The sequence below is a fragment of the Notechis scutatus genome, chromosome 1 (assembly GCF_049901735.1).
Source record: "Notechis scutatus isolate UNSWTSFEM ecotype Mainland chromosome 1, rNotScu1.2, whole genome shotgun sequence".
NCBI lineage: Eukaryota > Metazoa > Chordata > Lepidosauria > Squamata > Elapidae > Notechis > Notechis scutatus.
The window spans coordinates 120,246,143-120,262,394 of record NC_142009.1 but is presented as its reverse complement, the minus strand read 5'-3'; the positions used below and the strand labels follow the sequence as shown (position 1 = coordinate 120,262,394).

At 40.6% G+C, this 16,252-nt stretch overlaps 1 protein-coding gene and 1 long non-coding RNA gene across 3 annotated transcripts; both read right to left on the bottom strand.

Moving 5' to 3' along the window:
* Positions 1–182: 182 nt before the first annotated feature.
* Positions 183–4,573, bottom strand: EEF1A1 (eukaryotic translation elongation factor 1 alpha 1). Its single transcript, XM_026665204.2, has 8 exons — positions 4,541–4,573; positions 3,310–3,497; positions 2,599–2,778; positions 2,206–2,502; positions 1,962–2,112; positions 1,597–1,853; positions 1,279–1,513; positions 183–590 (listed from the first exon to the last, which is right to left on the bottom strand). Exons 2-8 carry the CDS (start codon positions 3,451–3,453, stop codon positions 466–468), a joined length of 1,389 nt encoding a protein of 462 aa, XP_026520989.1. The 5' UTR covers positions 3,454–3,497; positions 4,541–4,573; the 3' UTR covers positions 183–465.
* Positions 4,574–9,573: 5,000 nt separating this feature from the next.
* LOC148132963 (uncharacterized) lies at positions 9,574–11,790 on the bottom strand. 2 transcript variants are annotated; one of them, XR_015745503.1, is made up of 2 exons: positions 11,707–11,790; positions 9,574–11,440 (listed from the first exon to the last, which is right to left on the bottom strand). It is a non-coding gene; the product is annotated as an uncharacterized LOC148132963 (long non-coding RNA). The 2 variants fall into 2 exon arrangements; XR_015745506.1 differs by having other exon boundaries at positions 9,574–11,301.
* Positions 11,791–16,252: the final 4,462 nt, after the last annotated feature.

Sequence of the window (16,252 nt, the reverse complement as noted above, 5' to 3'; positions counted from 1 at the left end):
ATTCTTAGATGTTGGCACAAAATTAAGATCACACTTAAGACTTTGTGCTGCAATACTTTTGCAAGCTATCATGTTCTCCCAAATCAATGAGATATAATTATTTTCAGCTACCATACTGTTCTGCAAAGCACAATATTTTTGAATATCAAAGAATATCCAATAGCCCCAAAGAACACAGAGACTTTGCATTAAACTTTTGATTTTAATGGTCTCAAAATGTGTGACAGATTTTGGTCAAGTTGTTTCCATTTAAAAAAAAGATTACTGATTTTAAAAACTAATAACTTAGAAACTGCCACGAAACAAATGGTCCACAAACATTCCTTTCCTTCTGAAGCTTTTACGATGCATTGTAATTATTAACCAGTCTTTTACTATTAAACTTAAATGGCCAATTGAGACAAAAAGTTCTGAGACCATGTTTCCACCACTGATTAAGACTGAGGTGGCAGTTGTACAGAATTTTCATTTAGCCTTCTGAGCCTTCTGGGCAGACTTTGTGACCTTGCCAGCACCAGCTGCTTTTTTATCAACAGCCTTGATGACACCAACAGCAACTGTCTGTCTCATGTCACGCACAGCAAAACGACCTAATGGGGGGGAGGGGGGGGAGAAAAAAAGAATTAGAGCTTTTAAAAGTATAGTAATATAGATCCAGCAATTTCCTTTTTTTCCAATTCAGATCTTCCATTACCAACTGTAAATGATGCTGTAATTAACTTGGCATTTCAAAACTGTCCAACCCAATACACCCAAACACTTAAGTCTTATAGCACCAATACTGTTTAACTCTTTCAGTAGGCAAGACATTGCAAGTTTCTCCTCTAAGCAAAAAGTAAATTTTATATGAAGTTTCTTGCATAGGACATAGTGAAAACTCTTTACAAGACACTAAAGAGGGAGGGAGGAACACACCCATCATTTGATGATGCCTGGCGAATTGGGAGTATATTTTAGTGATTTGCATATTGCATAGTCCTCAACTTATGACCACAACTGAGCTCATTTCTATTGCTAAGCAACAGTTCAGTTTTGCTTCCCCACTGACTGCTTTTCAGGTCACAAAAGGTGAGATCACATGACTCCAGGACACTAAACACATAAATGCACACCACTTGCGACTGAATTTTGATCAGATGGCCATGGACTGCCTCAAAAGGATTTGATCTGCTACATATAGCATCCATCACCCCAAGATCAGGTAAACTGAAGTTTCGTTATATCTTGACCAGACAGTAACAATATCAGCACAAGATACTTCTAATAAATAACACTTACCCAGAGGAGGATAGTCAGAAAAGCTCTCAACACACATAGGCTTGCCTGGAATCATGTCAACTATGGCAGCATCTCCAGATTTGAGGAACTTTGGACCATCTTCCAACTTCTTACCAGAACGACGATCAATTTTTTCCTTCAGCTCAGCAAACTTGCAAGCAATATGAGCAGTATGACAATCCAGAACAGGGGCATAGCCAGCATTGATTTGGCCTGGGTGGTTCAGGATGATAACCTAATGGGAATAGATTTGAGTGAATCATACTGTCCTAACTGTGGAATTTACAATTGCTGACAATAAAACTTCTGTCAAGTTACCTGTGCTGTGAATCCAGCTGCTTCCATTGGTGGATCATTTTTGCTATCTCCAGCAACATTACCACGACGGACATCTTTTACAGATACATTCTTTACATTGAAGCCAACATTATCACCAGGAAGAGCTTCACTTAGAGCCTCATGATGCATCTCAACAGATTTTACTTCAGTTGTAACATTAACTGGAGCAAATGTCACCACCATGCCTGGTTTTAGAATCCCAGTTTCCACACGACCGACTGGAACGGTCCCAATCCCTTAAATAAAGAAATAGTTTTTCTAGCCAGGTTTGTAAATGTAAATATACACCACTAATAAGCTTTTGCAAATAATTATTTGCTGTATATTGCTGTTGTAATACTTACCACCAATTTTGTAGACATCCTGAAGTGGCAGGCGTAGAGGTTTGTCAGTTGGACGAGTTGGTGGCAAGATAGAATCCAGAGCTTCTAGCAGTGTAGTTCCACTAGCACCGCCATCTTTACGAGTCACCTTCCACCCTTTGAACCAGGGCATCTACAAAGGAAAAAAACCACAGCAATTCATTGTCTGCAATCCTTTGTGATGTAACTGCAGACAAAAAAAAAACCCTTATCAACAATTACTTACATTAGAGCTAGGCTCCAACATGTTATCTCCATTCCAGCCTGAAATTGGTACAAATGCCACTGTATCTGGATTATAGCCGATTTTCTTTATGTATGTGCCAACTTCTTTGACAATTTCCTCATATCTCTTCTGGCTGTAAGGTGGCTCAGTGGAATCCATCTTGTTGACCCCAACAATGAGCTGTTTTACACCTAGAGTGTAAGCCAGAAGGGCATGCTCACGGGTTTGTCCATTCTTGGAAATACCGGCTTCAAATTCACCAACACCAGCAGCAACAATAAGGACAGCACAGTCAGCCTTTGGGAGAGACAAGGTCGTTATTAACTTCCATGTTTCTAACCTACAATATTACTTAAAATTATTGTATCTGACAAAGTTCACATTAGTTCTTACCTGGGATGTACCAGTGATCATGTTTTTGATGAAATCTCTGTGTCCAGGAGCATCAATGATAGTGACATAATACTTGCTGGTTTCAAATTTCCAGAGTGAAATATCAATAGTGATACCACGTTCACGTTCTGCCTTCAGCTTATCCAATACCCATGCATACTTGAAGGAGCCTTTACCCATCTATTAAGAAAAAAATTTTTTTTTACACAAAAGCATGAAACGTTGCAAGACTGCTGGTGCTCTTTTAAAGGAAGCATGCACTAATGCTCTGAAACATAATCTGCAAACTGTTTAGCAGGTCAAGCAACTGGCACAACTAGTGAGGAATTCCAAGTATCTCTCACTTACTTAACCTCCTGACAGTGCTAATCCAACTCAGTGCATCTGCCAATGTTTAAAGATATCCACTTAAATGCATACCTTTTCCAATCAACATATAACTTTATTGCATTCATTAAGTACAATGTATCTACCTATATAACAATTACAATTACATTTCTCCCATGCATTTAGTTAATATAATTTATTCTTTTCTCCTTAGGTTTACAAAATCCACACTACGCAACATGTAACTATGGTAAGGTACATTGAGACAGAATGCTGAATAGGTTTCAACAGCAATACCTGAAATGAAGCAAATTACTTTCTGTTCCAAGTCAACCACCTTACGTAAAAAATAGATAAACCAACAATTCATCGGGCCAAACTCACCTCAGCAGCTTCCTTCTCAAACTTCTCAATGGTTCTCTTGTCAATCCCACCACATTTGTAAATCAGATGGCCTGTGGTGGTGGACTTGCCGGAATCGACGTGTCCAATGACAACAATGTTGATGTGGGTCTTTTCCTTTCCCATGTTGGGTGGTTAGATAGGCTTTTCCGTGGGCTCCAATAAAGGTCCTTTTCGACGGGATAAAGTACATACGGAAAAATAAAAAAAATAAGACTTTTCCAACTAACAGGAAAAAAAATCACTTAAAATTCTCTGGTAACCAAGTAATCCAGGGCATGGAAGGAGGGCCAGGGAGCTTAGTCCCTTCCTTCCGAGGCTCCTTGGCCGAGACAAGGCCCAAGGCCTGCCTCGAGCTCCTCGGCCCCACCCCCCCCTTCAGGGCGGCGAGGGTCACTGAGATAACTGGGACTCGACCCGGGAAGGCTCCAGCGCTTCTAGGCCGCCGCCAGGGGCATCCCAGGCGTGAGGGGGAAGGCGAAGGCCGAGCGGCTCCTTTGTGTCGGGCGCCAGGCGAGCACGAGCCGCGGAGGAGGGGGGGGAGGGGAGACACTTGTTGGCGCGCCCCGCCCCGCCGGCCCGCCCGCGTCCTCCATTTTGTGACGGTAGCGGCAGCAGCCGCCACGGCCGCCGAGAGCCGCCATTTTTTTTGTATGAAGCGGAAAGCAAGCGGCGGGATGGATCCCGGCGAAGAAACTTCCCGCCTCAACGCCGACGGGGGAAGCTGAAAGAGGCGCGCGGGGTGGGGGTGGCTAAGAACAGCGGAGGAGCCGCCGCGCCACAAGTGCAGTCGGCCGTTCCACCGGAACCACGTTTCCCGCCGAGGACCCGCGGACGCTCCCAATCTTTCCCTCATAACCCCTTGTCGCTCGGGTCCCAAAGGCATGAATGGGCCCGTCCAGATTGGTAACCGAAACCCTCGCGCCAGACCTGTTGCGCCTAATGGAAGGGGGGGGGAGCGGGGGAGGGGAAAGGAGGGGGCGGTGACGCAGAGAGAGACCCGCGTGGATCCCATCTTCCCCCCCCTCCCCCGCGAAGCGTGCGTGGCTGCGCCTTCCGTCTCCCGAACCCCTCGCGGGCGTCGAGAACGGCTCTGGCTCGGGCCAGGAGCACGTGCGTCTCAACCGGTCCTCAGGCCTTCCTCACGGCCACCCCCTACAGGACTAATAAACGCGGCTAGGCCGCGCGCACGCGCGCGTCGAGCACCACTCACCTCCGAAGCAGCGGCAAACCCGTAGCGAAAAAGACCGACAGGGTGAGCTGCCTCCTTTATATAGCTTGAGCAGGGAGGGCGGCGGCCAGAGAGGACACGTCACGCTCCCAGCGTTCCATCCGCTGGCTCTGACTCGCTGCCCCCCCTCCCCCCCCCACGCATTTCTCAACAGGACGCCCCTCCTCGAGAACGACGTTCCGGGCGGGAGGGGGAAATGCTGCCCCCTCCTTTTTCATCGTGGCAAAATAGTCTCCTTTCGCTCGCGAGACGGCTGGCCTCAGCCACTCTCCCTCCGAGAGAAAAGGCGCTCGGTCCTCTCAGGAGCATTTGGAAGACCGTCTCTTTAATCGCCCTTACGGAGAGGGGGTTGAATTAGGTCGTCCGGATTTTCGCCATCCCTGCCCATTTCTTTCCCCCTCCCCTCCTTTGAAACCCGGCTGCGCTTCCCTCTTCATCACTGGAAACTTTCAAAGTAGAGACTGGACAGCCATCTGTCAGAAATGGTGTAGGCAGGGTTTCCTGCTTTGGCGGAGGGGGGTTGGGCTAGATGACCTACAAGATCCCTTCCAACTCTTAGAATTCTATCGCTTCTCGTTCTCGCCGCCGACTTCTCACACCCAGCGCGGGGCAGCCAGCAGTTTTTCCGTTTCTCCTGCAGCCCACTGAGGTTGACCCCAGGAGCCGCTGGGATCGTGCAGAAAGCAAAGCGTCAAGAGGGGGGGCCGCCTCCTAACCTACTCGGGACGTTTCGTTTCTTGCCCTCCTTCTAGATCTCATCCGCTTGACCCCCACATAACTTCAGCGCTGTTCACATCCCTCCCGGACGGATTTTCCCCGTCTCCCTTCACTTCACTCCATTCACCCATCAATCCCCTCTTAGTCGACCACATTTCCTCCCGCTTTGGTAAATAGTGATATGCTGTGAAAAACAGCAAAAAAGCGTTTCCCCCATTTGTTGAAGGTTTCATTAGTATTTAAAAGTACCACATTGTAGTTCTATAATTTACAAGAGCTGTAAGATTTGTACATTGTAATACGTATTTTAATTTTGAAAGCAAAATATTGTTTGGAATAGTTTTTATGGATTTATTCATCTTTATTTCACTAAAAGGGTGTAAATTCTTTCCGTTGAAAAAACACCCTAAAGATAGGAAAATATTTTTTTTTAGCTGGATTATGACCCTTGTATTGGAATCTCTGGTATTTAAATAGTTGAATTTAGCTATTTACTATTACTAAATACTAACTGAAATGGGCTCATAAAGCATAACTTATAACTACAGTAGCATATATGCTAATAGGCAATTTTCTGGAGATTGTTAAATATTGAAGTATGAAGAAAAAAAATGACTAAAATTTCAAAAAAATCTGGTAGAATTGTTTGTTGCCTTACTTTAATAATGTGGACATAGCATATGCATCAAAAATAATCACTTAGTCAAATTAGATAAATTTCTATTGTTATTAAATGATGAAATATTTAATTATAACTATTTCTGCCCTTTCAACTGCTTCTCACAAATCACTTACAGAATGAGCTTCATCAAATTCAGTGGAATTTACTTGTGATCAAGTTAAAGCTTGCCAGACTACAGTATGCTTTTTCTCCATGAGGTGTATAGTATTTCTTCATAACTATACAGCATCTGTGAGGCATGAGTTTAACTCAGGTACTCAGACATAGGGGTTCTTCATCTTGTGTACTTAACCATTGCACACAAATGTTATTGTAACTTTTTCCCCCTGCCATATCTTCATGTCTTTTTCTTATTTGCATCTGCCAGATGCAGCTCTGGGCAGGCCCTGGCTGTTTCATTTTTAAAGCACAGTTGTCTCTTTTCCAACATGATTTTTCAGTGAATATAATCTGGCTCACTTCCCTGACCATTTGCTGATTTGTTCAAGGGTTGGGATCCATCTAGCTTTTTTTTTTTAGTCTGCTGTATGCATGCCTTCCCACCTGAGGTCATTGGACATTGCCCTCTACAGCCATTCTAGCTTGGTCTGCAAGACATAAGAGATGCCTGGCTATCCAGAGGCAATCTCCCCATCTCACTGGGGCTTCCCATGGATCTGGTTGCCAGAACCTTAGACCTCTTTTTAAAAACCTATGTTTGGAAGTAGGTTGACTGACCAGCCAAAGAAGGGACTGCACAAAAAAGCCCACTCCACCTAGCACTCCCCACTTTAGTATTAATTCCATTTAGCTATTTTACAAATTCCTAGTTATCCGATTTGTTTCTAAATATATATTTTTCATCAGGGTGTGGTTCATTTAAATTTCTAAACCAATTTCACATGCCTGAAATGAATTTCTCTGGCTGTAGCAGATACATAATGATTTAAATGGATATATGTAAATACTTTGACTACAAACTTTAAAAATAGTTGGAATTTGATGTTTCTAACTTCAATTACCTAGAGCTGAAATAAGTTAGAATGAACAGAAGAATGTCAAAATGTTTACAGTAGGTTTAAAGATTGCCTTAAAGTGCATTGTTCCAAATTGAGTATTAATATTTTCTAACTGCCTCCTGCTCAGCATCTGTATTCCTCTGAGATAATGTTGGTTTTACTGAATATTAACATTTTTAAAAATTATATGTTTGGACAATGCTCCTCTTGAACAAAAACTGTACAAGTGATTCAAGTCATTTTTATTTAAATTGATAATGGTATTAATAAAGATTTCAATTTACTTTGCTGTCAACATATTTCCCCCTAACAATGCTAACATCTTTTTACATACCTACCTAACAGTAAGATTCCTTAAATTAAATGGGACTTACAATTTAATTAACATACTTTGTGCTGTTATTTTCTGATTTCATTACACTCTGCAGTGCTCATAATCTGAATGAGTAAAAATAAAATCAATTGAGGCTTTTACCTGAGGTAATTTTACAAGATAGGTGAAACAGATGAAGATTGAACAAACTGGACTGCAATTAATTTACACCAGTTGAGTTAAAATGAACTAAGATTCTTTTGTGCTTTTACCTGAGGTATAAAAATACCTCAGGTAAAAGCATAAATGCATAACTTCTTTTAGCGTTATAAGTGATCACACACAAATAATTCAAGGGCATCATCTTCATCATCTCTGAAGTATAATTTAACTCAGTTAATGATTTAGTGAATATACAAATCCATATAAATTGATCCCAGTTTCTTTAAGTTAAAACCACTTCAAACAGCACCAGTAACATGGATGACAATGAAGTCCATTTAAATCAGACCTGGTAGGCTGAAAATGTAATTAAGTTATAATAAATTATCAGTGTTTTGACTGTCATGTTTTGAAACATATTTTTGAAAGAGTCTTCAAAATGCAGAGTAAAATCTAAACATACAACAGGTAGTCCCTGACTTACAGCCATTTATTTAGTGAAATTACAAGGGTGTTTGAAAAAAGTGACTTATGACACACTTTTCACATTTACAATTATTGCAGCATCCTCACATGATCAGAATTCTGTCGCTTGGCAACTGGCATGTACGGCTGCAGTGACCCAGGCTCGTGATCACCTTTTGCAACCTTCTGGCAAGCAAAGTCAATGGGGAAGATAGGTTACTATGTTACTAACTTAACAACGGCAGCAATTCACTTAACTGTGGGAAGAACAGTTGTAAAACATGGCAAAACTCACTTAACAACTACCTTGCTTAGCAACAGAAGTGTAGGGCTCAATTGAGGTCATAAGTCGAGGACTACTTTTACATTAATCCAAATTCAACTAAATCAGAGGTAGCAATGATAAAAGTCTATACAATGCTATACAATGGAATGTAGCTGTAAATTCTCTTCTAGCAAGATGCAGCTCCAAGTTCTGTCATGCTGGCTTATGTTGCTACATGGCAGCCAAGAAAGTGCCAAAAGGGCCCAAAAAAGGCCAGGTGGTGTCTGCAACTACATGATCAAAGCCTTTTATGCACATGTGATGCATGCAAAAGGGGGCAGGTTTCAATTGCACTCTTGCTGGCACAATCTGGATTTTTTTAGAGAACAGATGTTGCATGGCAGTAACTAAACTTAAATATATATATATGTCTGTGTCTATATGCAAAAAGACAAACCACATAACATAGTTCCTGTTTTATAAGAATTAGCAGGCAGTGATAATATAGTATTTATGAAATTGGTTTCTTCTTTTTTTGCCTTGCTTTGCTTACCTTCTTGCTTTTGAGTCAGTTTTTGACTCCTGGTGACTGCCTGAACTAGTCCCTGCAGTTTTTTTGGCAAGGTTTTTCAGAAGTGACTTGCCATTGTTTGCTTCATTGGGCTAAGAGAGAGTGAATGGCCCAAGCTCTGACTTCCTAAACTCTGGCAGTTCCTATGAAGAAAGACTCTGTGGAGTCTGGACTCCAAATCTCCTTTTCTTCTCCTCAGCCTGTCCTCGTGAGGAGGGAGGGTTGCTAAAAAGTACAATTTATTACTTCTTGGAATGCCAGTAATTGTTTTTACTACATTTTCCTTCAGAAAAATATATCCAAAGTTACCTCCTTTAAACCTAGTAGACTGTTAGTGAACCTTGGAATTAAAAAAGGCATAATCAGAGGAAAGTTTCAACAAACTGAAACAAAATTGGATAGAGGGAATACCGGTAGTATACCTGAATTATGCTTGTGTTTAGTTGCTTTTTATAAATCTTTTTATGAGACAGGAAATAAGTTAGGTTGATTGGACACATGCCAGATTTTTTTTCTTCCTAACACCCAGGGATTTTGCACAAAATTCCCTTTTCAAATCTAAATTTTATCTTCTAAGAACAGCAAGATGTACCCTTTGGGCACCCTGTGTCTTTGCGGAAGTCTCCCTGCACTCTCCACAAATCACTTTGCTTTTCAGAGGAGACTGATTTATATTGAAGAGAATTCAGTGGCTCCCTCTCTGTATATGCACGTTGATAGAGGGACAACATTTTGTCTGCTCTTTGAAAGATTTAAGGTTGTAATTTTATGCAGTTTTATTCAGTGGACAGTACTTGGAAATATAGTGTTTGTATTCAGATACAGACGTATAGACAGACAGATATTTCATTTCACTTTATTAGCCTCCTCTGAAACACTGTTATGGAAGATTTGGACTCTCTTGGCTCATTTTTTTATGAATAAATTTCCTCAGAATTTACACCAACTAGTACAATATACAAAAATGTCACATTCTGCTATTCTATCACGTTAGCTACACAATTTCCATAACATAAATGTTTCATATTCCCCACTATGATATTGACAGCTACATCTGAAATAAGGGATATTGGTCTTTTAACAGTTGTTGAACATAAATGTAATATTATCAATACAGTTTTGTTTAGGACTACATATCCAGGCTGAGACAGGATTTACCAGTTGAATATCTGCTGGTTGTGCAACTCTTAGAAGCGCATAGCTTCTAGCAAGAGAAGAAAAGCTGGAAAGAAATAGATAATGCTGACAAGTAGAAAGATTGTGAAACTACCTGCTGTCACGTGATGGGTACAAAAATCTTTATTCTGCACTTCCAAGAGCTCTCAGTGGCATACAAACTTTCCAGGCACCAACATTACGGTCACTGTAATGAGTTTGCTCCCCTTCTCAAGATACTTTCAAAGCCCCAAATGGCTTGTCTCCCACATATCTGCAGGGTCACCTTTCCAGACATGTTTCAACTCATCTTTGAGAAAGGATGCTGAATACTCCACCACATGAAGTTAAGCAGTTTGGGGCTTGGTGATGCTTCCTCTATGGTTGCCCCAATGATGCCCCTTGAAGTATAAAGGCCCTAACTTCCTGGTGTTCAAGAATGTGCTTAAGCTCCATTTATTTCATTGGTCATTTGTGCTTTTATGGCCTCATTATTTATTTCTTAAATGTTCATTTTGGTTTTATATTTTATTATATTCTTACAATCCACCTTGAGTCACATGAAGAGGGCAGTACACAAATATAGGTAAATAAATACACATCAATCATAATGGAAAGAAAAACCACTGAGAGCTTGTGACAAGGAATGTCTTCTGGAAGGAATATACAGTTTAAATATAATATTTAAAGAAGTGCTGATATGTGATGCATTATTTTTGAAAATTAAAGGATGCTAAAGGAAAAAATATTAAAATATCCTGAAATGCTGGGCGAGTGCCTTACAAATGAAGGCAATATATTTACTATGGAAAAAGATTTGAAAATGTATTAGTAATACTTTCAGTTTCTGCTTTTATTTATTTATTAATTTTGCCATTTTTATATTTCACTACAATCTGAAAACTGGGCAGCATACATCAGACTGACCCTATAAAGCATCATGTAATATTCAATAGATTCATTGACCCACCCCAAAATGGATGATGACATTAAATAATCAGAGTTAAAAATGCCACCTTATTGCTAAGAATACATTTTAGTTTGTTCTTGCTAAGACTTGGACAAGTTGCATGACAACAAGTTGCAAGCTTTTATATTTGTAATATTTGTGCAGAAAATAGCGTCTTATTCCATTCTTCCTCTGGCTATCAAAATGCAGTGTACATCTGTTGTTTATTGTGGCTTGGTAATTAATTCTTTATTGGTACAGGTGTGATTTATAAATACTAGACAGAAACTATGCTGCAAATTCAAATTGTAACTGACACTGTCATTTTATGCTTGATTTGATGCTCACCTTGCCCCTCAGCTTTCTTTGTAGTTTCCTCCTTGCTTCTTGTAGTGAAATTATTTCATGTTGTCATTTTTCATCTCACTGGAATGTTTTGGAACTATTAGAATCCCACAACTCTTTCCTGTGAGATAGAACATTCATTGATGGGGGAAGGGCTCCAGGCTGCAGACAATCCAGATGCCGCTCTCTCTGGATTGTTCCAGAGGCAGTTGAGCTTTGTGTGGCGATTCCTTTTAAATCCCTCTCTTTGTTTCCTCCCTCTGCCAGGAACAGAAGTGCTAAACAAAGTAACTTGCTTGTATGGTACATTAGGGACAAAGCACTTAATAGCACTGCGGCTTAATCATGAATCAGTTCAAAGGGTACCAGTTAGTCTTCTGGATGCAACTGAACTTACAGTTATGGATCCTCTACAGGAAAAGTTGCATATCTTAACTTTAAAAAAAAAAGAAGAAAAATCTCTTACAAAAAAAAGTGAATGAAGTTTTTAGGAACAATATAACTTTCCCTTCTGTGAAATACTTACAGATAGTCTTCTTTTAGCCATCTTTTGCAGTTGAAACCAGTCCTTGAAGTTATGACCTTTGCAGGTCAGTAAAGCAAAGGACAGCTGAAATAAGATCATAAGCAGTTACAGTTCTACCAAGTGAGTGCTTCACTTAACAACACAGTTAATGATTGTCTCAATTGCAGTTGCTAAACAAGGACATGTGTGCATATTCCAGGAAAGCACATAAATATTAATATTAATTGCTGTCAACTTGCCTGCACTTTGAAATCAAAACTCTTGGCCTTTTAATACCAATAGAAGGCAACTTCTCCAATGCCTCCATAATCTGTTGCTATCTGGGATCTATCAGGCTTAAAGCAAACGAGCTTTAGGGGAAGCCCTGAAGGTATATTTGGTCCATCTAGCCATTTCTTCTTTTCAATTTCATTGGGTATGCAAGAGGACAGGCTGCTTACAAAACAACCAGCTGCTGTTCTGTCCCTTTAAGTCCTCTCCCAGCAACTATAGCAATTGTTGGCTATAAAAGCTGATCAGTCAGGCAGCTGGGTGTGGTTGTTGTTAATGTGTGAGAGAAGGAGGTGTGTGTTTCTGAAGTAGCCTAGGGTAGAAATACTGTTCTCCAGTAGTAGGACTCATAAGTAGTAGTAATTGGAGGAGAAATAGAAGTGGGAAAGAGTGGAGTAGTGAGCACTAGCCTCTGAGTGCTTGTGTTTGTGTGTTACCACTACCTGTTGATAGTGTTTAGAGCCCACTAACTTGTGTACATATGGCAAGTGATGGCAAAAGATGGGGTATACAAAAAGGTTGGGGTAGCCAAAAATGTGGAATATTTAAAAGATGGGAAACTAACACAAAGGGGCAACCACATTAAAGTGGCTTAAACTCAGTGAAAAGAAAACTAGCTTTGTCTAAAAAAAAAAGGGGGGGGGGGGCTGCAAAAGCAAAGGAGTTTGGGCCTTGCAGAGTTCACTTGGCAGAAATTAGCCAGTATCCTGCCTGCTGAAACCAGAGCTTATACCAAATATGGAAAAGGCAGAAGGGACAGATTCCTCCTTTGAAGAAGCTACTACTTTGGCAGAGGCAGGTGTCAGTCTATGGTAAAGCCAAAGCAAAAGATAAACCAGCCTGAAATGGAGCTAGGCACTGATACTTGGGCCAATGTCATTGCAGAGCTGATAAGACCTCAGTCAAGAGAAAAGGCTGAAATTAATTAAATACGAAGAGGAGCAACTTTGGAGGAAGAAAGGAAAGATAGGCTGGAATGGCAAAAGGAGGCAAGAGTTGATAGAGCTGATAGACTTACCTAAAAGGATAGTCACTAGAAGGGGTACATTCAACTCTAAAGTTTCCAGAATGTGTAGAGTGGAAGTGGTCCCAAAGACATTTAAATTCCCAAGGAGTCAGAGGAAAAAGAAATAGAAGTCTATTTTACCAGTTCAAAAGAGTAGCTACCTCTTGTAAGTGGCCTGAGAGTGAATGGGTGGTCTGACCCAGCCCCATGTTAATGGGAAAGGCTTTGAGAGCTTATAGTAGTCTTCCAGCAAGAGAAATAGTTGATTACTCTCATGTGAAAGAGATAATCCTATACAGACAGGTTGTCACTCCTTATACCTATAGACAAAGGTGTAGAAACCTATGACAAACATGAAAGGATGTGTGAATTGTGAGCAATGTTGGAAGACTAGACAAGAAATGGTTGAGGCCAGATGAAAAAAGCAAAGGAAAAGTGGTAGAGGAAGTAATTTCAGAACAATTTCTACATGTACTCCTTAACAAATTGAGGTTTTGGGTGCAAAAACACAGCTCAGAATTGGATCAAGGGTGGTTAGATTGTCTAAGGACTACATGGCAGCAAAAAAAAGGTCAGGGGATGTTAGAGAAGATTCAGAAGAAGAGAATAAGAAAGCCTGTTCCAGAAAGTAAGAACAGTAAGGAGCTGGAAGAGAGAAAGGTGAAAGGGAGTAGAGAAGACGTTAACTTCTGCCCAAACTAAAGGAAGGCCTTGGGATGATAGGGACCCATAGTTGTTACACCTGTGGGAAAAGTGGCCATTTTCCAAAGACAGTAAAAGCAAGGAAAAAATGGCTGCAGTAGAGCATCTTTGAGAAGAAAAATTATATTTGAGATATCCCATTGGATAAAGTCCAAGTATATGCAAAAGGGAATGGAACACGTAATGGTGGTAGGAGTTATTCCTAACTTGCCATGTAACCTAGTAATTGGAACAGATTTTCCACTTATTGAAGGCAAGACTCAGAGAAAAAAGGATTTGAGAAAAAGGCTAAGATAGTAGGAGTAACTACAAGGGGTCCCGTCTAAGGCAAAGATGAGAATGGAGCAGAAGCAGGAAGTGAAGGAATTTGGGATTATTCTAACCATCTTAATACAAATGAAATGTCCTAGAACGGAGAAGTGGGAAAGAGTGGAGTAGTGAGCAATAAGTAGTAGCCCAAGTGTTTGTGTGTGTTGTCTAGGGACTTGTGCTCTTGTGTTGGATCTCTGGGGTTTTGGAGCCCACTGACTTGGGTATATATAAAAGAATCCAGGACTGTTTTTATTTTAATGTTCCCTGGCTGTTTTAACTGCCAGGGTCTGAGGATTTCCCCTCATTTCTGTGGTGCTGGCTTCAGTTTTTTTATAGTATTGTTGAGTTTGTTATTGTAGGTAGCTTTGGAAGGCTTGAAAGCAAGCTCTTCTGTATTTATTACATTTATATGCCATCTATTTCACTATCAAGCAACTAAATATTATAAACATGCTGAAGCATTATCTTTAGCAGTTCATTTTCAGAATGAAACAGATGAGTAAACAAATTAACATGACAAAAAGATTCTACACTGTTGGACCAAGTAACGTTCTCAGACCAATGGGGGAATATGTAATCAAAGATCAAAGTAAACTTACAGCCAATTTGCAGGGGGGAAAACTAAACTGAACCAATCATATTTATAGCATCACATTAGCTGCAGATGATCCATTGTGGGTGACAGGCAATGCATTTGAATGATGTCCTGATAGCTGTACTCCACGCAAGTTGAAAATTCCTCCATGACTTATTTCTTGAGCAGGCACAAATTGGAACTGTTGAGCAGCTTATTTTACATGGTTTCTCTTTTAAAAATGGTTATTTACAAAAGGATAACAAAAAGTGTGGGTAGTAGACCATTTCTTGCTTATGAAACTCCCTCTATTGACTTGTAGAAGCAAGATTAGCCTTTCCTAATGGTGCCTTCCAGGAGAGGATCACCTTCTTTATCCTCTTCCAAGGCTATGCTACAAAGAATTAGGACAACTAAAGTCCAAGTTATCAGGAGGCATGACATATGAGGGAAGGCTGAATGAGATAAAGGGTTATAAATATTCTGTACTATAAAGCAGGGGTCCCCAACCGCCGGTCCGCGGACCGGTACTGGGCCGCGGAACAAGCCTTACCGGGCCGCTGGTTGCTGGGCGCCGCCATCTTTTTTTGGTAAAAAAGCAATTTTTCGTCAAAAAGATGGCGGCGCCAGTGTTGGTGAGCTTTTTGGGTAGAAAGCCATTTCTACCGAAAAGCTCACCAGCACTGGCGCCGCTCATTTTTGACGAAAATCACTCCGTGCGTCACCGGAAGTGATTTTTCGTCAAAAAGATGGCGGCGCCCAGCTGACGCCGGAACCGGGCCGCGGCGCCCAGCTGACGCCGGAACCGGGCCGCGGCGTCGAAAAGGTTGGGGATCCCTGCTATAAAGAGTCCAAAAGCTGGATTCCTTAAAAGCGAGAAAATTCCCATCTCATTACTAATAGTTGTAGTGTTCATATTACTAACTCAACAAAAAGCACCAACCTCACTACCAATATTGGTAATCATTCTAAAACAATAAGATAGTACTAAAATATTTCAGAATAAGTTATTACTAAAATATTTCAATGGCTTTTCAAATCTAAGGTAGAAAAGCAGTAACTGTCACTTCTTAGAAATGAAATCAACTGGGTTCCCTAAAATTATGTTCAACAAAACCATCTGTGATATTTTGCTGTGGAGAAGTCAGAACCCAGCTATGTGTATCTTGTCTCAGATTTATGTAAGTTTTGGAAAGCTTCATAAGATCTTTGTTCACCTTTAAAAATATTTTACTTTTCATAATACTTGAATCTTGACAATTGAAGTACATGGTTTCAATTTCAAACTTTATATCTACTACTTCATTTAAACTCACAATGTCACAGAAAGGAAGCCTCTACAACAGGAGTGTCAAACTCACATCATCACGGTGACATCACATTGGGACTCCCCCCCCCTTCGCTAAACAGGGCGTGGGCATGGTCAGCACATGATGCATCTGGCCTGTGGGCTGGGAGTTTGACAGCCCTGCTCTACAACTATCCCTTCTTTGAATATTATTTCAGTTTTGATTTTCATTATACAATTGTGTGCATAGTTACTCATTACTAAATTTGATTAGTTAATCCCACAATATTCTGTATATAGTCTTAAATTATCTACCATTCCTAATATTTTTCTCTCTAAAGTAAGTAGTTAGGAGTTCCTGATATTTCTAGATCTCTTAGAGATAGGGGCAGGA